The sequence below is a fragment of the Seriola lalandi genome, unplaced genomic scaffold, assembly GCF_002814215.2.
Source record: "Seriola lalandi dorsalis isolate HSWRI2012SDOR001 ecotype SW California unplaced genomic scaffold, Sedor1 jcf7180002052120, whole genome shotgun sequence".
Taxonomy (NCBI): Eukaryota; Metazoa; Chordata; class Actinopteri; order Carangiformes; family Carangidae; genus Seriola; species Seriola lalandi.
This window is the reverse complement of record NW_019522673.1, coordinates 57,974-83,950: the sequence shown is the minus strand read 5'-3', so window position 1 is coordinate 83,950 and position 25,977 is coordinate 57,974. Positions and strand designations below refer to the sequence as shown.

The 25,977-nt window shown below is 40.7% G+C and overlaps 2 protein-coding genes across 6 annotated transcripts; both read left to right on the top strand.

The window, feature by feature from the left end:
* The first annotated feature begins 69 nt into the window (after nucleotides 1-69).
* Nucleotides 70-18,722, top strand: scube2 (signal peptide, CUB domain, EGF-like 2). 5 transcript variants are annotated; one of them, XM_023399807.2, is made up of 23 exons: nucleotides 70-298; nucleotides 784-900; nucleotides 1,284-1,409; nucleotides 1,803-1,937; nucleotides 2,867-2,992; nucleotides 3,111-3,227; nucleotides 4,265-4,354; nucleotides 5,032-5,148; nucleotides 5,282-5,404; nucleotides 5,788-5,904; nucleotides 6,078-6,200; nucleotides 6,536-6,652; nucleotides 7,829-7,918; nucleotides 8,062-8,184; nucleotides 8,813-8,980; nucleotides 9,358-9,564; nucleotides 13,725-13,895; nucleotides 15,476-15,643; nucleotides 16,210-16,371; nucleotides 16,518-16,715; nucleotides 16,859-17,011; nucleotides 17,129-17,208; nucleotides 17,436-18,722. In XM_023399807.2, the coding sequence occupies exons 1-23, from the start codon at nucleotides 211-213 to the stop codon at nucleotides 17,580-17,582; spliced, it is 3,063 nt and encodes a 1,020-aa protein (XP_023255575.1). In that variant the 5' UTR covers nucleotides 70-210; the 3' UTR covers nucleotides 17,583-18,722. The 5 variants fall into 5 exon arrangements, with proteins under 5 accessions (XP_023255575.1, XP_023255576.1, XP_023255574.1 ...); XM_023399808.2 differs by having other exon boundaries at nucleotides 781-900; nucleotides 9,361-9,564; XM_023399806.2 differs by having other exon boundaries at nucleotides 781-900.
* An 833-nt stretch (nucleotides 18,723-19,555) lies between these two features.
* Nucleotides 19,556-25,302, top strand: tmem9b (TMEM9 domain family, member B). The gene is made up of 5 exons (XM_023399812.2): nucleotides 19,556-19,783; nucleotides 20,916-21,007; nucleotides 21,110-21,218; nucleotides 21,460-21,594; nucleotides 23,909-25,302. Exons 1-5 carry the CDS (start codon nucleotides 19,712-19,714, stop codon nucleotides 24,062-24,064), a joined length of 564 nt encoding a protein of 187 aa, XP_023255580.1. The 5' UTR covers nucleotides 19,556-19,711; the 3' UTR covers nucleotides 24,065-25,302.
* Nucleotides 25,303-25,977: the final 675 nt, after the last annotated feature.

Sequence of the window (25,977 nt, the reverse complement as noted above, 5' to 3'; positions counted from 1 at the left end):
CACGCTCTCCTTCAAACACACACACACACGCGCGCGCACGCACGCACACACACACACACACACACACACACTTACTCACTCCTTTCTCTTTTCAAAAGCCCCTTGTGAGGCAGATTGACAGGCTAGAATGAAAATGAGGCGGACGCTCGGTCACGACTTCAGTGCGTACGCGTCCTTTTGAGAAGACCTCTAAACTTGGATCATATCACCATGGGAGCTATTTGGGCCGCAAGGGACTTTTGTTTGTTTTTGCTCTTGTTAAATAGTCGCCAAAGCGCAGCGCTTCCAGAGATTCGAGGTGGGACTGTAGTGAGTGTGTGTGCATGAGTGTGTCTGTGTTGTGTTTTCCTGTCGTGGAGAGTGCTACTTTACGCACGCTTTGAGGAGTGCGCTCTTGTGTCCCCGATGGTGACTTTTAAATTTTCCTTTAGTTTCAGAGCATGTAGCTGTGGAAAATGACTGTTGCTCTGGGAAGTTATGTGCTCCCTAAACACATGAGTTTTTGGCACACACGTTTTATTTTATATGTAACTTATTAACTTTCAGGTTAGTTTTTCAGTTAATTTTTCAATTTGCCTCCCGTAAGCTACTATTATTATTATAGGGAGGTTAATGTTTTAGTGTTTATTAGTTATATATGAGTTTTCTCGCTTGTCTCTTTTTTGTATATTCTCACAAATCATAACAAACTTAAGTGCCTGTATGGTAAATGTCATGTTATCTGATTTAATAGCGTATTTGAATTGTAATCATGACCTTTAAGGCCTGTATGGATTTCAGCAGATCCATGTGCAGAGGGAAGTGATGGCTGTCACATTGATGCTATTTGTCAGACTACCCAAGGCTCATACAAGTGCACGTGTAAAGCAGGCTTTAAAGGAGATGGAAAACACTGCGAAGGTAATGTGTTTCCTCTTTGTTTAGTTGTTTGATTCACTTTCATATTTGCTTACCAATTACATCTGAGTGGGATCACAGAGTTTGGATGTTTAGGCACATATTTTAATGCAGGGTGGAATTTGTATAGGTTATATGTTTGTAATATTAACAACATGTTTGTGATTACAACATCACAACACTATTTAATCTGCTGTGGCATCACTTGTGAATTACTACAGGAGCATTCATTGTGATATCTGTACCCATTTATTCTTCCCATAGGTCTTTCAAATATACTCCACACATCTTCTGATTGCACTCAAATCTTTGTTGTCAACAAGCATCTTGCATTTTAACTTTTGATCAATAGGTGAACATTCATTTGTGTGGTGTTTACTTCTCAGACACTGATGAATGCGACTTGGAGTACAATGGTGGCTGTGTACATGAGTGCAACAATATACCAGGCAATTATCGCTGCACTTGTTATGACGGATTCAATTTGGCTCATGACGGACATAACTGCCTAGGTAAGGTCAGCTAAAGACCACCAAGTCAATAATCTTTTGTGATAGACAGAGAGCTGGACTCATCAGCTCTGATGGTGAGGAGTTCATGTTTGTGTGGGCTGGACGTGAAGTTTCTCACACTCACTCAGACTCACTTTTCTTCAGCCCTCTCTGTTAAACTTTTAAAAATGTAGCTTAATACAAACAGTTTTGGTTTTGTCCATATTTGATCAATATTTACGGCTAAGAGTTGATTTGAAAAAGCCTTAATTACATTTGCAATGTTTGTAAACACTGGACAAAACAGACGAATTAAGAGATAATTTCTGAAAATTCTAGTGGACATAACAAATACTTTTCCAGAGTTTTTTTATAAGCACTGTTAACTAATGCGGTCACTCCACTGTCCCGTAGATGTGGATGAATGCAAGTTCAACAATGGTGGGTGCCAACACACTTGTGTCAACACCATGGGCAGCTATGAGTGCCGCTGCAAAGAGGGCTTCTTCCTCAGCGACAACCAGCACACATGCATCCACCGCTCTGTGGGTGAGTGTACAACACGCACACTTATTCTGTAAACAGGAACCACGCCTGCATCCGTGAACTTGACAACGCAGATGTGCAACACCTGGAGGACAATTCACAGTTACTGAAGATATTCTGTGGCGCTCCCAACAAATTTTAACACGGCTTAAAATTTCTGGAAGAAGAGAAAAATTCTAACAGTGTCTAATTCATTTATAGAAAAGGGTTTTGAGTTTGTATTATTTGTGTTTGCGGATGTTTGTATGTACTAATTGTATTAAGCTGTGAAAAAAGACAGAGAGTTATCTAGCAAATTCTCCAATATTCACATACAAATCTAAGACTGACAGCACAATGAGGGGTGACAGGTTCAAGCTGGATCCCGTCACTGAGCTTTTATCCGCAGCAGCAACATGCTGTGGGAAAAGGATCTCTGAGTCCCAGAGAACAAAATAAGTTAATAACTGCAACACTCGGGTCTATGTGGTCCGTGTCACAGATTTGTCTGAAGTGCCTTTGTTTTGTCTTCTTGATTGAAGTCAACTTAAATGCAAGCACTTTCCACTCCATCGGGTCTTGACAACCCTTTTAAATCCTGTGGACCTTTCCACTCAGCTGTGACCTAACTATATAAATGGCACTTCATAATCTCATTTTTCAGCTGGAAGCATTAGTGAGTATGTTGCAGACACTAGAGGAGTTTGCAGAGCTTTGTTTTCAGAGAATAAACTTTTGAACAACTTTAGCTCTGCTCAGAGAATTTTCATTTCCTCCCTAGAAGTGCTAAAAATAACGCAGTGGTCGATGTTTTTGAATTGTGTGAGGCGTGAGAACAATCAGTGTCTTTGAGGATGCCAGACTAATCTCTCACTATGTGTGCCTTTGTGTGTAGCCGGTCAGTCACTGTAGGAGAGTTTCATTGTGTACCTCTCTCCCTCATTCTGTCCCAGAGGGCCTCAACTGTATGAATAAGGAGCACGGCTGCGCCCACATCTGCAAAGAGACACCCAAAGGAGGTGTGGCCTGTGAGTGTCGTCCAGGGTTCGAGCTAGCCAGGAACCAGAGAGGCTGCATCTGTACGTGCTCGACGGCACGAAGCTGCCTTCACACTACACACCTACATACACGCATTCAGTTGGCTTCAAATGTTGCACTAATAATGTGGCTCATGCTTGCGTGTTGTTGACCCTGTAGTGACTTGTAACCATGGCAACGGAGGCTGCCAGCACACCTGCGAGGACACGGAGAACGGCCCCATATGCAGGTGTCACGTCAGGTACACCCTGCAACCTGACAAGAGGTCGTGTGTAGGTAAGCACACTGTCTGCAGAATCAGTTGCTGCTTAACACACGTGACGTTAAAGCGTGTCAGACATCTCACTGAGCATCCTGTGCAGCCGTTCATTGTTCCAACTGACACAACATTATTGCAAATTTTAAGGAGATAGCAAAAATGTCAGATTTAATTTTTTCAAATGATGCACAAAACATCTGGAACATTTCAGTTCGATGTAATGATGCAACCACTAAAAAAAACAAAAAAACATGGCGTCTCAGGAGAACGTGAAAATAGTAGTTTCTCAACTTAGGGTTCCACTTAACAGCTCTTTCAACATCTCACCACATCTCACGGTCTTCCTCGCTGAATGGGGTTGTGAGCAAGACGAGATGTGGTTGAAAGCTGTGGAGAAAGTTGGTGAGTGGACCATACATCGGAGTTGGCTGGTTGTTTTTACATAAATATAAACAGAATGGGGATGACCAAGGTGTGATTCATGTTTTGGATTCTTGTTGTTTTTGATAACAAATGTTTATTAAATGTTTTTGAGTGTAATTTCTGTACAGAATACAACAAAACAGGGAGTGCACATTCCAGGAGCAGCTTACACTATGGACTGGACTTTGGTTCTTTAGTAATGTAGAGGCTATCTAGATGAATGAATGAAAACACAGTAACTGGAAACATATCTCTCTGTCAGTTCCCCTTGTTAGGCAGTGTACATTTTTCCACACAATGGTTATGAAGGATAAGGATCAGCCGTCAGATATTGGGTAATATCTCTCCCTCCCTCCCAGCAGCAGTGTGTGTGAGGTCCAGCCATATCAGTGCGACGTTGTCTCCAGATTCACTTTAGTGATCTGCTGTGTTATCTGACGCACGCCAAGCCACTACACGCTGAATATCTCAAGTGTAAACATGCATCTGGTTACTAAAAGGTGGCCAACACAAACACCCAGAGCTGAAGTCAATAGGAAAGTCACGGTGCTAGTGTTATTTGGTAAATGCAATGATTTTGTGAACCAATACATTCTCTATTAAAGACTCGTTTTGTGTGTGTGTGTCACAGAACGAGACGAAGCCACCACCGAGTCTTCCGACCACAACGCCACATCCTTCACTGAGGTGGACAAACGGGTCAAACGGAGACTGCTAATGGGTAACGATCACACCGTCTGCATTGAGAGGCCGACGGCTCGAGTCTGTGTTTTACCTGCCGGCGTGTTGAGCTGCCAGGAACCACTCGGGTGCTAAACAGGAGAGAGGAGTAATGTCTAGTAAACCGATGCATTCCTCAGTCTTTTGAGCAAACTGTGAAATGACTACGCACTCGGTTTCTCACCCTCAGTTTCCACCCTGAAAAATATGCATTTGTGACAGTGTGGTACATTTCACGTTTTCCTTCCATTTGGGAAGGGCAGAGTGTGAATCTTTTCTTGTATAGTTAGTATTTATCAGCTGTGTGATTCTGGGTCACTCCATACATGTAAAACATTGAATCGTTGGCATTTTACTAATTACATGGCTAGCAGGTCAGCTCTGGCAGTCGTGTCCTGTGTTATAATTAATACACATTATTAGGTTGAGCCTATATGTCAACATGTACCTAATCTGTGTGTATGTATTGTTCGCTTCATTTCAAAGAAGTTCAGTCAATAATTCAAAATCTGTAAGAAGAAACAGTATATCTTCAGTATTACGTCAACTCTGCCGTCCTGATGTTTTTTAGAGTACAACGTTCAGTCGATCAAAGTTCTGACATTGAGGAATAACGCAACGTTTTTCACAAGGAAGAAGGTCATTCACATACATTCATGTTGCGTGTTGTCATTTCAGAGACCTGCGCGGTGAACAATGGGGGGTGTGACTGCACCTGTAAAGACACATCCACAGGCGTGCGCTGCAGCTGCCCCATCGGCTTCACACTGCAGCCGGATGGAAAAACATGCAAAGGTCAGATTGCCAGTCCACAAAAAAAGTCCTCCACAGAGAGGAGCATGAGACTCATGGTACTGCCATTCAGCTCAGTGCATTTGTATGGGAAGTCTTGCTAAAGTGTTGTCAGGATATCGCCTGTTTCCCACAGATATTGATGAGTGTGAGCTTCACAACGGCGGTTGCGATCACTTCTGCAGGAACACCATCGGCAGCTTCGAGTGCAACTGCAGAAAAGGCTTCAAGCTGCTGACGGATGAACGTTCTTGTCAAGGTAGAAATGACCCCTGTCTCCTCCTGTCTGTTCTCCTCAAACACAGAGCGGTACATCATGATGTAAAGGAGGTGTTTCTGACATCCGCTGCCTCTATGTTCATCCGCTCTTTGATTCCATTATTTTTTAATATTTTTTGACCAAATACAAATAGACCTGACGCAGTTACATTTAAGGCCTCTCAATGAAGCACTACCGTCTTTCTACCTGTAATTACTATCAAAAGCCATTGGACTTTTACAAGACGTAGCACCCTGCACACGTCACATTTCACTTAGTTCAGGATCAAATGCTGATGTGTGTGTCTGAGTGGGAAATCCCTCCTGATGAAGATTGCAACTGACTGCCCTGCTATTATGTCATCTGTCTTATTCTGATTACAGATATAGATGAGTGTTTTTTTGAGCGGACATGTGATCACACGTGTGTGAACTCCCCCGGTGGTTTTCAGTGTCTGTGCAACAAAGGCTACACCATGTATGGACTGGCCCACTGCGGAGGTGAGACCAAGTTAGGTGGAGGGAGCTACACATAACAACTTGAGCGTAACACACAAGTGCTCAGTTTAGAGATGCGTCAGGCTAAAAAGCAAACAAATGTGAGCGCTTGCTCATTGATGTGTTGCAGAAATGGACCCTGTAATTATAATAATGGTTTTCCTTTTTCCTCTCAGATATAAATGAATGCAGTGTGAACAATGGCGGTTGTGAACAGGGTTGTGAGAACACCATGGGTGGATTTGAATGCTTTTGCCATTCTGGCTATAAACTACACTGGAACAAAAAGGACTGCATTGGTAAGCTGGTGCCTCTTCGTATATTATAGGCACATCTGTTGAGTGCTGTTGTTCTGTCTCTTTGGAAATTGTGTAACGAAAGAGCGTACGACATCCTACGTCTTGGACTCAAACTTGAGGGACAAAAACAGGAGATACTTTGAATTCTGTTTTCTTTTTTCTCTTTAATTCTCTGTCACCTGGTTTTTCACATGCTTGAGTAAAACATCCAAAATGCTACGATGCTGTTGGTGCTGTCAGGATGTTTTGTGCCTCATCTTCATGTGCCTCTTCCTCATTGTTACAGTCAAAACTGTTCCTTTTTACCTTGGAGTTTTGTTGTGGTTTCTATCTAGAGGCTGAGGGTATACCACCTGCAAAACCCCCCTCTAAGCCCACCTTGAACTGTAGTAAGCAGGAGGGAGGGGACCGCTGCTTCCTGACATGCCAGTCCCAAGTTCATATCAGCAGTGGTGAGTTGGCTGAGCCAGATCTCCATGTAGTGTAAAATACCTGTGCCATGATGAGCTCGTGCGATCACAACTTGTTCTTACTGAATTACCAGAAGATGAATGCTGCAGAGGAAATAGTTATTCTTATCATAATGGCATGTTGATCACTTCACCTGCTGATCCATCTTCTCTTCAAGTGTTTTCTTCTAATGAACCAAAGAACTATTTAGTACTGGAGTCACTGTCAGTTCCGTTACACACCTGCATATTTTCCTGCTCTTATTATTCATCAAAAAGATAAAAAAAAAACCATCACTGCTCTGCTGCCACTTTTCTGCACTTTGTCAGAGCTGTAATGAAGTCAGTTTCACTCTTACAATGTTTCAAACAGAAACTAGAAGTTTTTGCAAATTTAAAGATCGAAACTCACTTTAATTGAGCAACAACTCTAACCTCACTTCATACAGCTATTCTAGATCTAAGGCCTTCCAGGGGGTAAACAGTCGTAATCAGTCCTCCAAAGCTGCTGCTGTGCTGTGGCAACCTAAAATGCAACCTCAAGTTCACAATACTGATTCAAAAACATTTAGCAAAAGCTGGCTGCTGGAAGGCTGTCACTGTGAAGCAGCTGCAGAAAGTGTTGACTATTCCACCAAACCACTAGTAACTAATATCCAGCTTGATAAAAGTTGGTCTGAATTTAAATAAATATTTTATTATTATTTTTATAAATAATTTTTTGTGATCATCATGTTAGTTTGAAACATGGAAAGGGATGAATGGGCGTCAACAGAGCTCCGACAAAGCATGTCAAACAATGAGGCTCCTTTACAGTGTATACAGTTAATAATAATATCAGTGACCTCTATGACATGTTTGAATCAATCAGTTGATATGATATGAAACGCCTCAGTCAAGTGCACTCATACGTTTCTAGCATCATAAGATACAAACAGCATGGTACAGAAGAGCTCAAGTAGCTCCTGATGCAGCACAGCTAAAGCATGCTAATGGACACGTAATCAGCCAGTAAATTAAGCTGTTCTGGATCTAGTTGTGTGAACAGTCGTCAGCATCAGTCCGTAGAGTGACTTTTCGTGTTCCTACATGCTTCCTGTTTGCTCTCTTATTTGGCTTTTGTGGCGCTAACTTTTGTCTGTGTTGGTCTGTGTGTCACGGCCTCTTGTGTGTTTTCAGGGACGGAGGATTCCTACACGGTGACCTGTGGAATGCCTCTGCCCTGCTTGGCTGACGCACAAAAGAACAACAGTGGCTTGTATTGCTTAGGCAAGTACAAAACATCACAGATTTACATCTACTTTTCCGCTCTGCCACACAAAACTGTAACTCAGGAACAACTTGTTTCCTTGTTTTCACTTGATATATCAGTAGATCAAAATGACAAGGTTTTCTGTCCCTCTGTCCTGCAGGTCCAGAAACGGCCAGTGTTCCACGTATTAAGACCACAGCCACTTTTAAGTCTGGCACTGCGAAGTGCAACTTAAAACGAAGTCAGGAGAAACTCAAGGAGAGCTTAAACTCAGCACGCTCAGGTACAGAGGTTGCCACACAACAAGCCTAACAATGCCTCCAAACACAAGACAGATTACAGATAGACAAGGATTAAAATTACAGCTTCTTCATGTTACTGGTTACAAAACATTTAGGGTTTACCAAGAACTGCCAGCATCTAAAGCCACAATCTTTAGAGGATAAAGCAGACCTGATGGCTGCTTCAAAGTAAAGCAAAAACCAAAGGCAAATGTGAAAGAAATTTGTGGGGAACATGATGTGGTTTTGAGTGTCTTGAATTTCTCAGCGCAGCACTTTGACTGGCAGTGACAGGGGAGGATGTAATTAGCCATAGCATGCCTTTCAGTTAGGTCTGACCTAGCCATCAATCAAACGGGGTTCCGATTGTAAGATTATTTTGCTTCTCCAGAGGGTTTTGGCCTGGTGTTTTACATCCCTCACAGCCACTGATAGAGCACATAATTGCTTCAAATAAAGGGAATTATCACAGTGACAACCCATCCCTTTTTTTCAGCTTCTCAGTCTACATACACAGCAAAATGTGTTCTGTGAATTTCTTTAACAATTGTGCATTTGTGTGTGTTGTATGTGTGTGTCTGCTGGCTGTGGCGTGGTTCTGGGGGGAATGTCTGTCTCCCATGTCCACAGATAGCAGGTTCCTCTTCACTGAAAATGTCCAGTTCAGCTATGTGAGCCTGCGCTGCACCTCGTCCGGACAGCGAACGCGCAGCCGCCACGGCAGGAAAGCTGGCGAGGAGGATGGCTCCTCGATTACAGCTGAGTTTGAGCTGGATGTGAACCTAGAGGAGGTAACAGGTTGGTTGGTCTCCCGGCGCTTCCTGCCTCGCTGCCTATGACCTTTGCTTCCTGTTCTTGACCTCTTTCTTTCGCCGCTCTCTGTTCGTCACTAAACAAACCAAACTGTTAAAGTATCTCCTGTTTTGACGTGGCTCTGGTGTTGGTGTTGGTGGTGGTGGGCTCTAGGTTTAAGGCTATTTTTGTTTTATTTTTGTGGTTTCTTTATGAATGGTGGTCAAGAAGTGTTCCCCCTCTGACTTGTTTGACGTGTTTTTTTTTTTGTGAATGCCTTGGTAAGCATGTGGGCATCCAGGCATGAATTCACAGTTTACTTAGAGGTGTGTGGGATGAAACTTTGCACTGGAAACAGTTGTGGTATCAAGTGCTTCTCTCAGCAGAGACCTGCGACCTGAACTGTGTGCGCCGACGCTCAGAAAAGAGGCTCAGGAAGACCATCAGGACCCTGAGGAAGTCCATCAACCGGGAACAGTTCCACCTCCACTTTGCCGGGTCTGACTACGAGCTATCCAAGAATCCGGACCAGCCGGCAGAGCTGGCAGGACACTGCGTGGGAGGACAGGTGCTGATGGGCAGGAAATGTGGTGAGTTTGGTTTTTCTGTTTACTTCACCGTTCAGCTCACAGAAACCAAGACAAAGTTTGGGACAGTCATCATTCAGCCAGACATCACTTCTACTTGAGATATTGATGGTTTTCATCTCTAGAGACTGCAGATCCAACCACTTGTGTTACACCTAACAAGGCAGCCATGGCTGTGAGTGGGCCCTGTGCACACAGCAGACTCGTAGTCCTGACTTTAAGTAATTGAAATGGTTCATGCCAGTGAGATATATTTAGACAAGCTGGTTTAATGATTGGATTTGGAGCAGGTGTTGGCCAGATGAGTGCCATATTTGGTTTGCAGACATTCTGTAATGAGCTAGTTGGAAGGGAGAGCGAGCTCGAATGGGAGAACAGAGAGACTGTTGTTGGTTCCTCCGAGCTGTGAGATCTTCCGGCATCTCCTCGGGATAAGAGTGTAACATGAGGGCCGAAGGCAGGTCTCCCGGTAGCCGTCGCCTCTCGGTTGGGTTTTATGTACAACTTGTGATGGAGAAAATGTTCACTGAATTCGACCGCACGTTGTCAGTGTTAGCGGGCTGAGAGCTGGCATGTGTTTTCTCTGGTCCGTGCGCCCCTAATTTCGGGCCTCACAGTAAGTTTGCTGCCTGCCGCACGCCCTCTTGATATCAGTGAGAGGAAACTGGTGCCTTTGTTCTGTTGAGATGTCTAAATATTTGTACAAACGGTGTGCGCTTTGTTCGGTATGTGCACGTCTACCACCAACGGTCGAGATGTTTGGACCCGGATCTTTCATAAACTTCACACAAGTCTTCAAGTATGTAGATTTCAATTTTCCCCTGTTGAACCACTGAGGAATATGATAACCGATCGAAGTGTTTTTGTTTTTTGTACTCTAACTAAAAACCGAAACTTGCCTGGAACTAGAGCTGTCCTGTAGTTTCTCAAGATAACGCTTGTAGAGAGAAAATCATCAGCTTTACATTGCGTATATCTCCCTGTAACACCATATTTTGTGGCCTCCACATTAACATCAGAGTTGTTGCTGATGTTGAGCTGCGCTGACAGGATTTTAACCTAATCTGCGCCTGTGCATTATTTCTATCTTTCAGTAACACAGGTCTTAAGTGTCTTGATTCCTTAACTCCCCCGCTACGGTTTCTGGTCAACATTAAGCAGTCTATTGGCCATGGCAGGGGTGTAGACATGTAATTTGGGAGAGGAGAGGAGGGGTGGGGTGGATGGGGGGGGGGGGCTGAAAAGCATTCTTCTTAACCTCCAACTCTTTAAAGGAGCTATATTTTCCCCTCCTCCCCCAACTCCCGCTCTGGCTTAGTTCGGAGCACAGTTTAGTCCTTTTCAGTTTGCCCACTCCATTGAAAACCCCATTTGGGGCTTGTTCTCACTGCCTCAGAGGGACAACAACACCGCCTCCTGTGCATTTGGAGAAAATATACTTTCACCTTTGTGCACTTTTCTCCATTGATTCTGTGATGTGTTTGAGTTGATGGCTGCATCAGTTTTTATTCCAGGACATCTCTGTTTGAATAAATTGTATATATATGATTATATTATTGATATAGTTCATTCATTATATACATATTTTGTTCTTCATTTGTTTATTTGTGCTGTTGTTAATCTTCTTACTCAACATAGTCAGCAAGTGACTGCATCACGATACACATTTATATAAAACGTAAAAATAAAAGAGCGCACAGCATCAGTAAAGAACCAGATGCTGAGATGCTATGTACGGTGCACGTCCACGCGTTCATGTCTGTTTGACCGTTGTAGTCAACTTGTTTGCATGTTTGTTTTAACATTGAAGATGTTTAGGAAGTGCTGTTGATTCAAGCTGGCAGTTTGAGTGCTGTGTCCCCCCCTGCCCCCCAGCTGGGGCCACTTTGCATGACCCCCAGCCACTAAACTGCTAAAGAGAATTGACTTCAGCCACACCATGGGAATCAATTAGCATCAGCTGTTTGGGCCTCCGCTTGATGGGCGCGAGCAGCGATTGGGCCAAGCAGAATGGGGGGATTCAGAAACCTGACCCCTTTTATTGGGTTCAGCTTCTAACCACTGTGATACCGTAGTGTTTTCCTATGTCATCAAGTAGGCAAAGACTGAGGACTTGAATAGAGGTGAAAGGTCTTTTAAACCTCTTTGGGGCCATCAATTCGAGGACTCTATAGAACCGTTCTTTGCATTTGAAAGGCTTCAAGGTTTTTTTCTCTTTCACTCTCACTCTCTCTCCTCTCTCACTGCTTCCCTCTGTCAAATAAAAGCTGTTAGAGGACAATGCAAAGATGGCTCCTCGTGGTCTTTCAGAATAAACAATAGGCTTCAAAAAATGAACTGCTCTTGAGAGAATTACATTTTCTTTCTTTAGGGGAAAATCCAACAATTTGCGGAGCCACATATAATGGATCTACGTTAACGCTTTTGTGTGTTGAGCTTTTGGAGATAGTGGTTTCTCTGCTTACAGACAGCTTAAAGGCAACAACTCAGGCACATTTTGTGCTAAAGGCCCATGATTTAATTGATTTATTCTTGTGTGAGATCAGCTTCAGTTTTCAAGTCAAGTTCTGAAGACCATCAGACAGACGCAGTAATTCCCAAATTAATTACAGGCATCACTCTGAATGGGAGGAACCAAAGCAAAACACTGCTTTAGTCCCTTTAATCAAGCCTTTGCACTTTGGTGAGATAAAAGGGTAATTATCTCTTTGATTTGCTTCTATGTTTGCTTTTAAAAGAGGTGAGGGTGCTTATGGTGGTATTAAAAGTTCCTCCCTGATGCACAGCCATGTTGTGTAAAGTATTAGGATGTGTCAGAAGCAGGGCACAAAGGCAGCTGTGGAGAGGGCCGTTGCTCTTTTCTCTCATTGAGTTTGTATGGCTGTAAGCGTTTGAACAGGTTAATGGTGGGGCTTTGTGTGCATGTGTGTCCCTCTAGAGTCTAGTTTGTTTTGAATGTGCAAACTAAGAAATTAGGAGTTAGGAGTAATGAACAAAACACTTTATTATAGTATCAAGACTTACACTGTTTTGTGTCAAGAATCAGACCTGACTTGCACAAAATGACAAAGGCATTGACAGAGGTAACTAATAAACATACTCTTATAAGTTCTATGTGTCTTTGAGGACACTATAAAGTGAATAAGGGATATGAACATTACAGTATTTTATGGAAATTGGAAAATTGACCTGTTTCTATTAAGTTCAATAGCTACATTAATTCACTTCAGTCATAACCTTAAGCCAGAATGGAAGATCTACATAAATTTGCCCCCTGCCTCACACAATTGATATTTCTCAATTTTGATATATGCTTATATTAATATACAGCTTCACCAAACAAACTAGGAACACAACAATCGATGCTCATAATGTTCATTAAAGCTCTCAAAACTGTCAGCTGGTAGATAATTTGATCAGAATCAGTTAATATCTTTGATGTGTTAAAGGTGGTGAGTAGTTAACTGGCTGCTCTTCAGTGTGTTTATCCATTTCAAGTATGTACATGGTCCCATTTGATTACACTTAAGAGGCAGCTGATGAAGTCTGGGTTCCTTTAATGGTCTTGTCATGCAATTGAGCTGCTGTATTTATAGTGTAAACCTACAGTGTGGTTACAACTGTTTGATTATGTGTAGCCACAGGGCGTGCTGCTATATTTGTTGATTCATGTCTGCATTTTACACTGTCTATCTCCGCGCTCATGGTTTTTGTAGTCGAGCGCTACGTGACACTGATCTTTCTGCTAAATTGATGTAAATTACATGTTCAGACACATCAGTCTGTTTTGAGGGTCTTAAGTGTTTGCGTTTAGTTTCTGAAGAAAATCTTTGATTTCACCGTCCTTGAAGAATTAAATTTGTTTCAGCTTGATTCCATATCACAGTTTTCTTTTTGAGAGAATAATATAAGTATTTAGAAACGTGACACACCACAGCACTAAGACAAAACTATCAACACTCAGATATGACAAACTACCACAATCTTGACAATTACAGAGAGAAGCATTGCAAGCTGAATTTAAAATTTGCTCTGTGTAAGCTCAGGAATGCACCTGTGTGTGTGTGTGTGTGTATGTGTGTGCGTAAGAGTCCTACTAAAAATAAATAACTAAAGTAATAATCTTTATTCTATCTTGTTGTCATTCCCCTGTTGTGTGTTAGTGAGCTGCAGTGTTGGGACTTACTACAACGGGGATCAGGGAAGGTGTGTGTTGTGTCCAGCTGGGACGTATCAGGACGAGGAGGGACAGATGTCTTGTGAGGTCTGTCCTGGACCTGAAGGAAGAGAAGTCTCCAAGGTGGTTGGAGCTCGAAACATGTCAGAGTGTGGAGGTAAGTCACTGTGTTCAGCAGACAAAATGAACACATGAACAATATTGTCATGAATTTTATCGTATAATTAAACTGGTTTGTCTTTATCTATATTATTAATTCTTAAAACGTACTGTAGCTCAGGTCACCAGGCATTTTATCATCCTGACTACTGACTCACTAATATTTGAATCAAGACATTGCTGTAATATACACTGCACAAAGCTCCCGTAGTGTGAAAATAACAGAGTACACTTTCCAGCCCTTAAAAAATACTAAAATACAATATACAAGCAGCGATGTGGGGGCCAAGCAGCCCAGCAGGCCAGAGTTGCCTTGGAAACATTATGTTATTATGTCAAGGGTATGGTAGTAAGCACTCACAGCAGGTTTCATGTCAGTTGATAAAAGATTGGCTGAGATATGACTTGATTTCCTGTTTGACTTCTTGCACCTTTTCCGTCAATTTCGATTGGCTGTGACAGAAGAACACTTTAAAAAATCTAAAATTGGTCTGAAGATCATCCGCGCCAATTTTAGATTCAAGATTGGACAAAAGTTTGTCCGAGGGTATAGAAAGAAAACTATTTACAATTTAAATTTACATAAACTCCAATAGTGTGGAAAAACAAAAATGACGCAAGGAATCTAATGGTACCCCATTTTTGAAAATCAGGCATACGGTTCAAAAGTTACATGCATGAACGCACCTCCAACTTTGACCTGTTGGTGGCGCTAGAGTGCTTGAAGCACAGACATTGAACTTGGTGAAAAGCATCATGGGAGTGTCCCAAATCAGTGTGCCGAATTTCAGAACTTTTTACCATACGGTTCTAGGGGCTGCCAGACTCCCATGGCAGAAGAAGAAAAAGAAGCTGAGGAAAAGGTGGAAACACAATAGGTGCCTACAGAGCTTTGCGGCTTGGCCCCCAATAAACAATGATACAAAAAAAAATTGAAAATGCATAAACCAAAGAGAAACATAATATAACAAAAAGCAGGAAAAGCAATAAAGGCCCAAAATGTAAATAACTGCTTTGTGTATATGAACCACACAGGAAGCAATTGTGCCTTGATACGGATCTCTCCCAGGCAGATGTTCTGCTTTGTGTAAAGCCAAAGAGGCTCAAGCTCAGATTTTAAAGATGTATTTGAATTCAGAAGGTGGACTCGGCTGAATAAAAGCTAAAGGAGCCACCATGTTTTGGTCTCCTCCTGTGCTGTTATCGCAGTCACTTTGGGGCTGAATCCTTGATCCCATCTCCTCTGACAGACTAAACAAGAAGAGCTATCAGCAGACTCCCACTGGCACCTAGTTTGTATTAGTCACCCGGGAGTGTTTGAGCGGTGGTTCACTTGGAGATGGCATCATTCCATTAACTTTTGCTTGAGCTTTGCCACAGGCTCTTACCTTAATGGAAGGGCAGAGTATTTTCTTTTTTTTTTTTAATTTCACATGTACCACATTTTAAAAAGAGTTTTGAAATGAAACTAAGTGGTGCAGTTAGGAGAGCCTTGTAAGAGATTAAAAATGGTCAAAACCTTTGCTGTTTCTCACAGTTCACAGTCTGACTTTTGACCAAATGTTTGTGTGTGTTCAGGTCAGTGTTCCCCAGGTCAGTACTCTCATGACGGCTTCATCCCCTGCCTGCCCTGTCCACTGGGAACGTACCAGCCAGAGGTGGGCCGTACCTCCTGCTTCCCTTGTGGAGGGAACCTGGTCACCAAGCGCAGTGGTGCTGTTACCTTTCAGGAGTGTGAGACCAAAGGTGTGAAAGTCCATCTGTGTTAATGTTGTTGTGGGGTAAAAACCTAATAACCGCAATTTAGTTTTGTTTTGTTTTTTATATTTTTTACATAAATGAAGGGATTAGATGTTTCTTTTGGAACTCAGAAAGTTTATGAAAACCTGTCTACTTATTAGATAAAGTGAAACATTTGTGGTTGTTTTTTGTTTGTACTCATTCTTCACTGCACATCACAATAGTATCATGTGGTTGCTGAGTCAATGGAGTTCTTTTGGGTGCTGACAGGAGCTCTGCTGCCCTCTGCAGCTGTTGTTTCATCCGTACATTACAATCAGTTTAAATCTACACACCTAGTCAGTCTTTCAGGAAATAAGGGGAAATATTTTGGTTTTAGTTTGATAAAAATGCATTTTTATGTATAATCTAATTGGTTTTGAAAATGTTTTCTGAACACTGCAAGGCAGAAGATTTTTAAACCCACTGAGTAGTATGTAATCTTTCAACTGATCTAAAATCATTAAAAACACCCATTTCAGAGAAGTATTATATTAATAACAGCCCCCTATCACTATCCTTGGATCCTGCAGTCCAGTGCTCTCCAGGACATTACTACAACACCAGCACACACCGCTGCATCCGCTGTCCAATGGGCACATATCAAGGGGAGTTTGGCCAGAACTACTGTGTGGCCTGTCCTGGAAATACCACCACCGACTTTGATGGCTCAACTAACATCATGCAATGCAAAAGTATGTATGTCTGTACACAGCAATGCCTCTGAAACACGTACACAAAATGAAATAATGCAGCAGTTTGGGATTCATTTCCATATAATTCACCTTGCTGCACCAAGAAGAAAAACAAACGTATTTGTCACATCTGTGTCACTTCACAGACCGACGGTGTGGAGGGGAGCTGGGAGATTTTACTGGTTACATCGAGTCCCCCAACTACCCAGGGAACTATCCAGCCAATATTGAATGCACTTGGACCATCAACCCACCACCCAAACGCCGAATCCTTATTGTTGTCCCAGAAATCTACCTGCCTATTGAGGATGAGTGCGGAGACTACTTAGTAATGAGAAAAAGCTGTGAGTTTTAACTTGCTGTAACTTTAATCTTTTTTTTGGGTGGGGGGGGCTGGGGGTGGGGGAGTACAGCAAATATATTACAGCATTAAAGTTGTAAGCCAATTATAGATGCCATCCTGTGTGCTGATATTTTTATTTAACAGCTCTGTCCAACTCTGTGACAACCTACGAGACTTGTCAAACGTACGAACGTCCCATCGCTTTCACGTCCCGCTCCAAGAGGCTTTGGATACAGTTTAGGTCCAACGAGGGAAACAGCGGGAAAGGTTTCCAGGTCCCATATGTGACATATGATGGTAAGAGAAGTATGATGTTTAGTCCTGTAGATGTGATGTTGCAGCCTCTGTTTGATCCACAAATGTGATTAGATTTGTCACACTAATGAGTTGTTCATGGACTTAAATTTGTTTCAGAGGACTACCAAGAATTAATAGAAGACATAGTCAGAGATGGAAGATTATATGCTTCAGAGAATCACCAGGAAATTCTCAAGGTATCTATATTTTACACATGTGTCCCAACTGAGTTAATAATATTGATTATTTGGATCAATACCTCCCTTCACTCCTTGGTTTGTGTATCTTTAAATCCTGTACTTGGATCCAGTGAGCATGTAGCGCCCTCTTTTGGAGACATGAAGAAATACAGGCTGCTGTTAGTTTGTCTCTTCTTCTATTGCATGCCTTTGCTCTCCATTAATGCAATACATTTTCTCCCCAGGACAAGAAGCTCATGAAGGCGTTGTTTGATGTGCTGGCTCACCCACAGAACTTCTTCAACTATACAGCTCAAGAATCAAGAGAAATGTTCCCGAAATCCTTCATCCGCTTCCTGCGTTCCAAAGTCCTGAGATTCCTTCGCCCTTAAGAAGGATTCCCACAGGGTTTCTGGATTTTTCATGATAAACTTAGAGTAGATACTGGCCACAGTATCTGTTTTTTCTACTGACCTCTGTAAGAGTATTCTGTAGTAACCTGTTGGAGTGATACTAGAGTGGACCACACACTTGATAAAACTGATCCTGAGGGGGAAGTGGACAAGTCAAGCAAGTGAACTTTTAACTGGAGCTTTAAGGGGGAGAATATGACCAGTGAAGTGGTACAGAGCGTAGATTTTCATGGGCATCATCAGAAAGAAATCACAATCTCTTCCCTTTGTTTGGAAATTTGGAAATGTGTTTAATTACCAACAGAAGATTTGTAACGACTTTATAACCTCCTTTAGATTTTAAAGTCACCATCTCAGGATTTAAATCCAAACTACAAGTCTGTGTTTTTCAATAATGCTAAACTGTACATGCCACCATTATGAGACTTTTGCTAATAGCATTATGATATTAAAAAAACAAAACAATACGGTAGCTAAACAGATGTACACTGTCAGTGATACTGTATCTAGTTTTAACATAGGCTACTTTCACAGGTAGAGATGAGTTGTTGACAGAAATACTGCTAAATGTCAGAAACAAATATAGCACAAATGTTTTCTTGGGAAAATTAGCACTACTAAAGAAGTAGTGGCACCACAAAAGCAATTATTCTGATGAATCTTTTGTATATGATGTAAAAAGTTTTAGGTGAAATGCTAATGTAATGTAGCAACTACATACATTTTGACAGTATAGCATTGCTGCAATTGCTGGCAGCCCATGTATTTGATATTCCATGGTGTCTGAATGAATGCTACTGTCCTGAAAACCCTTCACTTTCCAAAAAAAAAAAAATGACAGTGGATTTTATGCATTTATGAGACATCAGCTGCTTCAGCAAAATGACACCAGTATGCATCAGTACATTTTGTATTATGAACTAGCAACCAAAGACAACCACTCACTTCTCGAATGAGGTGATTTGAGAAACTGAATGATATAAGGTCAGAGTCCATGAAGAGAAATTAAAACTCCTGTAAAATAGAATTGAGCTATTCACCTGTCTTAGATGATACATGTATGTATATTGTTTATGGTTTTGTACATCTAATATGCTGTAAATAAAGATAGGAAACATATTTTGTGTTAGTATTCTCCTGCCTCACAAAACTTTTTCATTGTTTAAGTTATAGTTCATTCACATATTCATTCACATATTCATTCACATATTCACACACACACACACACACACACACACACACACACACACAACTTTAAATATATTTGTCAGCAAGACAGTATACACAATGCTCCATTCTCTTATTTAGGTTCATTTAGATGGATTATTTACGTACAACCAATTTCACACTTAACAATAAATGTATTTTATGTTCATGTTTTTTTATATATGAATATGAAAAGTAACATCTGTCAGATAAATGGAGTAAAAACTGAAATTTTTCCTTGTGAAATGTAATGAAGTAGAAGTATAAAGAAGGATCAAATTGAGTAAGGTACTTGAGTAAATGTACTTACTTTCCACCACTTCTTATGTATAACAACATGATAATACTTATTATATATCTTATGTATTGTCATCTACTCTCCCTATCCAACGCTGTGTTATACCACCACATTAAACTGCTGCTACTCTTGGTGCCCACGGACCACAGTTTGACCACATCAATAATGTCGAACCAAGGGGTGCGTTTGTTTTAAACTTTAGGTACTCACCCGGTCACCAACAAGGGCGGAGTATAGCGCTGCTTGTATGAGTTTTCCAAAGTTTTCTCAGAATTCATTCAAACTAACCGATTAAATGTTGAATGATAGATTGCAATCCGAAATCAAACACCACTCAATTGGTTATATCTAACGCTGTCCAACATTTCACCGCTCATTTACGTCAGTAACCGAAGATAATCGGTGTGGTCCCGTGCACGGAACCGACCGCCATCTCCGGAAACTACAAGTCAGCTGCTAGGAAGCTGAGGGTGTTTATCCCTGAATTAGCTGGATGGCTAACGTTGTTAGTTGGTAGGGTTTACTGTACACTGCTGGGCTTGTTTTTATGAAACATCAGGGCGGCTTTTCTTTGGGGAGTGAAAATCTGTGACAGGCCGTGAAGATGAAGACTATGTTTGTTATCGAGGCTTTCTATTTGGCTTGTTTTGTGCTGTTAAGCCAAGTGACAGCCAAGGTAAGGCTAATGTTAGCTAGGCTAGCTAGCGTTACATTGAGAGAAAATGGTGTTAGTAGACTGAAATATCTTCTCTGTAAATCCTCCTAAAGGATTAATTATCTCTCGAGTCTGGGCAGCTAAGTGTATTAATAGCAATGTTAAACTAACTAATGACATCCTGAGTTTGGGACACCTGTAAAAAACGCAGGTGTTGCTAACGCTGCGAATTAGGAGTTTTAGCTTACGAGTTTCAGTAAAAGCGAAATATTAAAGTTATAACTAAGTCCGTGAAAGCAGAAGTTATTAAAGGGTTGTTGTGTAGGAATGTGAAAATGTTTGCTCTGTGTACCTAATGAATTGCCAACTGTGTGTATACTGTATAGGGTAGCCAGTGTTATCTTAAACCAATCAGTATGCTTTATTGGTGCAGTGTGACATAGCAAACACAAAAGGGTGACATGGATTTGATAGACATGCACGAGAACAACAAGACAAAGCCGATGGCAACCGTGGTACAATATGGTTGACATATCAAAACAAAGGTTACTACCGGTGGTGGAACAAGTACTCGGATCTTCTACATAAGTAAAAGTAGCAATACCACAGTGTAGATATATTCTGTTATAAGTAAGAGTCAAGCATATAAAAATGTACTCAAATAAAAGTAAAAGTACTCGCACTGGCATGCACAATGACCCGTTTCAGAATAATGTATGTGATATTGGATTATAATTATTGATGCTTTAGTGTCTACTTCAGTGTTGCAGCTTGTATAAGTGGAGCTAATTTTAATTACTTTTTATATGATGCTGGGTAGCTTCTGAATTTCTTTGATTATATTTTAAATAAATAATCAGATTCTGCAAAGTAACTAAAATGATCAAATAAAAGTAGAGGAGTTAAAAAATACAGTAAGTAAGTACATATGAATGTGCTTTCTATCAGTGCCTACTACTATGACTAATAATAATGATGACAACAAAACAAAGTCAGCAATGTGTTTCATATGATTTAAATTGAGAGAACACAGCAGAATGGGAGAAGGAAAGGAAAGGAAAGGAAATGTATAAAAATATAAACTTAATAGCCAGATTAAAATATGTGTGATGTAAGTGTGTATATGATCAAATGTATGATCGCTCTGTTACAGAATTCTGAAGACATTCGCTGTAAATGCATCTGCCCGCCATACAGAGATATCGCGGGGAAAATCTACAAACAAAATGTTTCTCTCAAAGACTGGTATGTTAATAATGATGTGTCACTACACTTTTCTCTAAATGATATGAGCTGTTTATTTCCTGCTTCCGTCTAGCTTGATGATGTTATTTTCTTGTTTTTCAGTAACTGTCTCCATGTAGTTGAACCCATGCCAGTGGATGGAAAAGATGTGGAAGCCTACTGTTTACGTTGTGAGTGTAAATATGAAGAGAGGAGCTCAGGAACCATTAAGGTGAGTTGACATCATGTGCATGTGTGTGAACCAGAGAGTGAGGGATTGTTGATTTTCTTTTCAATTGTTTTGTCACTTGTCTAAATAATAATTATATTATTATAATAATTTTTCAATAATTAGAAAATAGAGAAAAACAACCAGTCCTCATATTTGACTCAGGATTAATACGTGTTTTCTATGTTTCGATTGTGCATGTCGAAGGAAGCCATACTAACCAATAATCACTGCATATCTTTAGTTTACCATCATAGTGTACCTCTCCATTCTGGGCCTGCTGCTGCTCTACATGGTCTACCTGACTCTCCTGGAGCCCATGTTGAAGAGACGTCTGTTTGGACACTCACAACTTATCCAAAGCGATGATGATGTTGGGGTATGTTTTCCTCATAATCATACGGCATTGCAACTTGAAAGTATATACAGAAGATTATACAATAATAATAATAAATGATAACGAAAATAAAAACAAAGTTACAAGTTCTGCTTAACAACAAAAAGGGAATTCAATTCTGCCCCACCCTTTTACACAGAACACGAGTTACTTTGAACTCTCTCTTGTCATAAGAATTTTTATGTCTGTGTAAATGACTTCCATTTGCACAAAATGTCATGTGGGATTCACCATTTGTGGGTAAACTTTAACAAGGTTATGTGTCCCTGCAATAATTTCAAACCTCTGTGTGTGTGAATTGAATAGGTGAATTTGTGCTGTGCTATAAATACATTCCTAATGTCCAAACTACTCATCAAATATAACTATAATTTCTCAGTTATCATTATTTAAAATAGGAAATAAACAGGGAAATGTCAAATGACATTAGTTTATGTAAGCAGTCCCATTTGAACAGATGCTTCAGGCAATACTGTATGGTAGGATCTACTCAAAACACAGGGAGTGGTGTATAGTCTTTGAAAATGCTTTCTCACTCCATATCAGATTTTTATGTTATGGGAGGTTTCAACTGGAGAATCCATTAGTGACCACAATCACAGACAAAAGCCTGCAGCAGGGAAGCTCTCAAACAAGTACATTGTGCAGGCACATGCTTTTTGTACTAATATCCTTCTTCTCCTGAAACATGAAAATGGAAGTTTGTTTGAGAGGTCAAGGGACTAGAAGACACCTGGTTAATATAGCTAGATTTCTCCTGGAAAACTGGTTATTGTAGGAACATGGGACCTGAGAGAAGCAAAGGGGCTGTGGCAGGAGTGCAGCAGTATGAGATCACTGCTTGTGGATTTGTGTCAGTGTAACAAAAGTCCTTATTGAAGTAAACTTAACAGTAAAACTGAATGTCTTCATAGGCTACAACACTAGTCTTTTTTTATAAAATGTGTTCAAGCAGTAAAAATTTCTCACTCTCTGCTCACTTTGTCATCAGTCCAAAATGTGTAGTAGTAGTTATGTGTAGAGTTTTTTCAGAAAATATTAAATGTGCCAGTACTGGTTCATACGAGGCTGCAAATAGGAAAGGAAACTAATTACTGGCCAACTTAAAGGAAACTGAGGTTGCTGGAATTGCAGCACATACAAACACATTGATTTCTTGCCTGAACCTATTTTCCATTCCTAATTATTTAATATAAAAAAAGCACTATTAAAGAGTAACAAACCAATTTCATCGTCTTCAGCATGACGCAGTATTCAGATGTATTTAGATATTAAATAAAGGGAAACATTGACTGCCTTTGCCTGAGGGTAGTGGGTGAACTGCAGCTGCCTCGCTGAGTGCTCTGTTTTCACTGGCAGAGTTCAGGCAAGAGGAAATGTAACATGAGAGGTTTCTCTTAAAAAATCTTCTGTTGTATAAAATGTTACTAAGCAGAAGTCAGCACCAGAAGTTTTACAATGGTCAGCATGATAGTGTTCTGGTAAATAAGCTGTTTTTTGTAACTTCCCTGTTTATTGCAACACAAAAACACAATTATGGCATTATCTAATTTATCTCAAAGCCTTGAGAATTAATATTTGTAGCACAGCACCTTGCTCCTGTACCGTAACTTGCACCAAAATAGAGGGAGAGAAATTTGTAAGCAAACCAATAAAACCGGAAGTACAACTGCTACATTAATTACAGAGGAAATGGTGGGCTTGTAATGTTTAGTCAGTCTTTGATACACAGAGGCTGCTCAACTGATGATTCCCGTACAAGAGCAAACTAAGAAAAAAATGTGGGAGTGATCCTCCCAGTCCTTTATTGTTCTGACCATTTTTTTTATCATGTGGTTTCCCTGATAATGACTGCAATAACAACTTTATTTATATAGCAAGTTCAAAGATGAAAGTGAAATGCAGCACAACAGCATGAAATGAAAATTTAGCAAACTTAAAAGTATGGCTGCAGTGAAAGGACAGAGAGGCACAGAGTAAGACACTAGGTTTGGATAAGAAAGAAGAATGAATGGAATAAAAAGATAATATCTGTGGTTCTGCTACAGTAGTTTTGATCCTTTTTAACTGCCCATCGTGTTATAGCGATGCAATGCTAAATCAGTGGAGCAGTCTTTGAAAGGTGATCATTATTATACACTCTAAAACACAGCATTGTAGAACTGCTACACTGAGGTTATACTGTATGCACTCTCCTGTTGGATCTTGTATTGAGTCCTCAAAGATTGACATAAGTTTGACCTATAGTATGTCTGAGCTCTTCAGCTCATCATATTTTTCCTTCCTGTGTTTTCAGGACCAGCAGCCTTTTGCCAATGCACACAATGTTTTGTCCCGTTCACACTCTCGACCCAACATGCTGAACAAAGTGGAGCATGCCCAGCAGCGCTGGAGGAGGCAGGTCCAGGAACAGCGGAAGTCTGTATTCGACCGCCATGTTGTTCTCAGTTAAACTGCCCTGTGAGCAAGAGTTACTGGTGAAGCAAAAAAAAGAAAAAAACAAGAAAACACCAACAAAAAAACACTGTGACAGAGCCCTCAATTTATATCACTTTCTTTCTCTCATTTGTGGTTTGTATCTCATCAAGTGTGATGCTTCTGAGGTGAACGTGGTGAAGAAGCCCCTGGCAGATGGGGGGGAAAAAAAAAAAGCTGGGAACTGTTATGTAGTCTGCAGGCAGCACAAGACATTACAGTGAATTCAGTTTTTTTTTTTTTTTTTTTGCACAATCTTGAATGAACAGTCTTAAATAGCATTTGCAAATGCAGAATTTACTCTCTGCCCACTGTCTAGTTTGCAGAAGTGCCAAGTCACCAGAGAATTTGCAATGAAAAATCCGACGGTCAGCACTAATAAATGCAAGATAAATTTCATTAAATTCTCAAACTGTTTCTGGCCACTGTCAGACAGAGTCCCATCAGTCCAAAGCTGACCAGTCTTTCAGTTTTACAAGCTAAACTGGCTTTCAGACTAAAACATTCAGATGTTGGTTGGTGCCATTTATCATGGCTGGATAACTGGTCTCCTGGCTGCAGTAATGATCTGTTAGCATGTAGCTGGTGGGTATTTTCCACTCAAAACCTAATATAACTTGGAACTACTGCTCTCACCACGGGAGAAAGGAACTAGTGTAAAATATAGATCCTTCAGCCTTCTTTGAAAATGCATGTTTTATAGTAAATCTTTTATAAATGTGTTTTCAATCCTTTATTCCTACCATTATGTTTAATGTCTGATAACTGGTGTGAAATCCCTCACTTAATGCATTACATTAAATTTGAAGTTTGAAAGTAGTTTCACTGAACCTTGTTACAGAAATTGATGCAATTCCTTGCTGATGTCATAGTAAGCGTAGCTGTGCTATTGATCCTCATCTGTTGAAGACCCTATTGAAGTCAGTGCCCTCTTCAACTGCCTAAACAAATCTAATGTATAGTCTTTTATTTTGTCACTTCTTTGTGCTTGGCCCCAACACCAGTTCCATAATCAAAGTCCCTGTTGTCTAACAGGCAGCATTTAATGTAATGGGAGCGTGGTGTTTCTCTGAGCTCAAAGAAGTTTATTTTGTGAATAGTTGGGCTGTGCACATAAGCAGAGTGGATAAATGGTTGGGAGATCTTTGAAAGTGTTCTTAACTATTGTATATGTGATACCTTTAACTTTGAAATAAATTTATGTAATATTTGTGATTCTTGCATTTGCACTTCATGCTTTATATCTGCTGCAGAGCAAACCAGCTACCCGTTTTTCAGTCGGAGAAACTGGAGTTTACAGGGCCTCAAGATCTGGCAAAAATACAGGTGACTTGGGAGCCTTGACTATTTCAGTTTGTAACTACACCTTTGTGGTGCATATTACCACACAAATTGTCACTCAGACAAACTCTGGGTCTGGGGTCACAGGACACTTGTTTCAGCTTTGTCCTGTTGGTCATCCAGGCTTGGATGGCACAAATGACTTCTAGCATGCTGATGCCTTTGTGGCTGTCTAAATCCCTTTTGATGATTTCTGCTCACTATGTTGGCAACAGTTTTCTGATTTGTAAGAATTTGACACTGGGAAAAATACTCAGGAGTGACTCGGCTCTGGACTGTCTTTGTAAGTTCAATTTCCTATGCAAACTCTAGTAGCATGTTTTCTATTTAATTTGGGTAACAGTACCTCAAATAACTCCAGCTATTGTAGTCATGACATGCTGCTCATTCTAGCATATTCAGATAAAAATTCTCCAGTTACTTTTATTAAATCAGAAACATCTGGAAACCACTGGGAAACTGCCAGTTAAACTCATCATTAAAACTGTGACTACATTTATCAGCAAGCCCGTCTGCAAATATTTGATAACCCCAAGCTATCATCTTTTT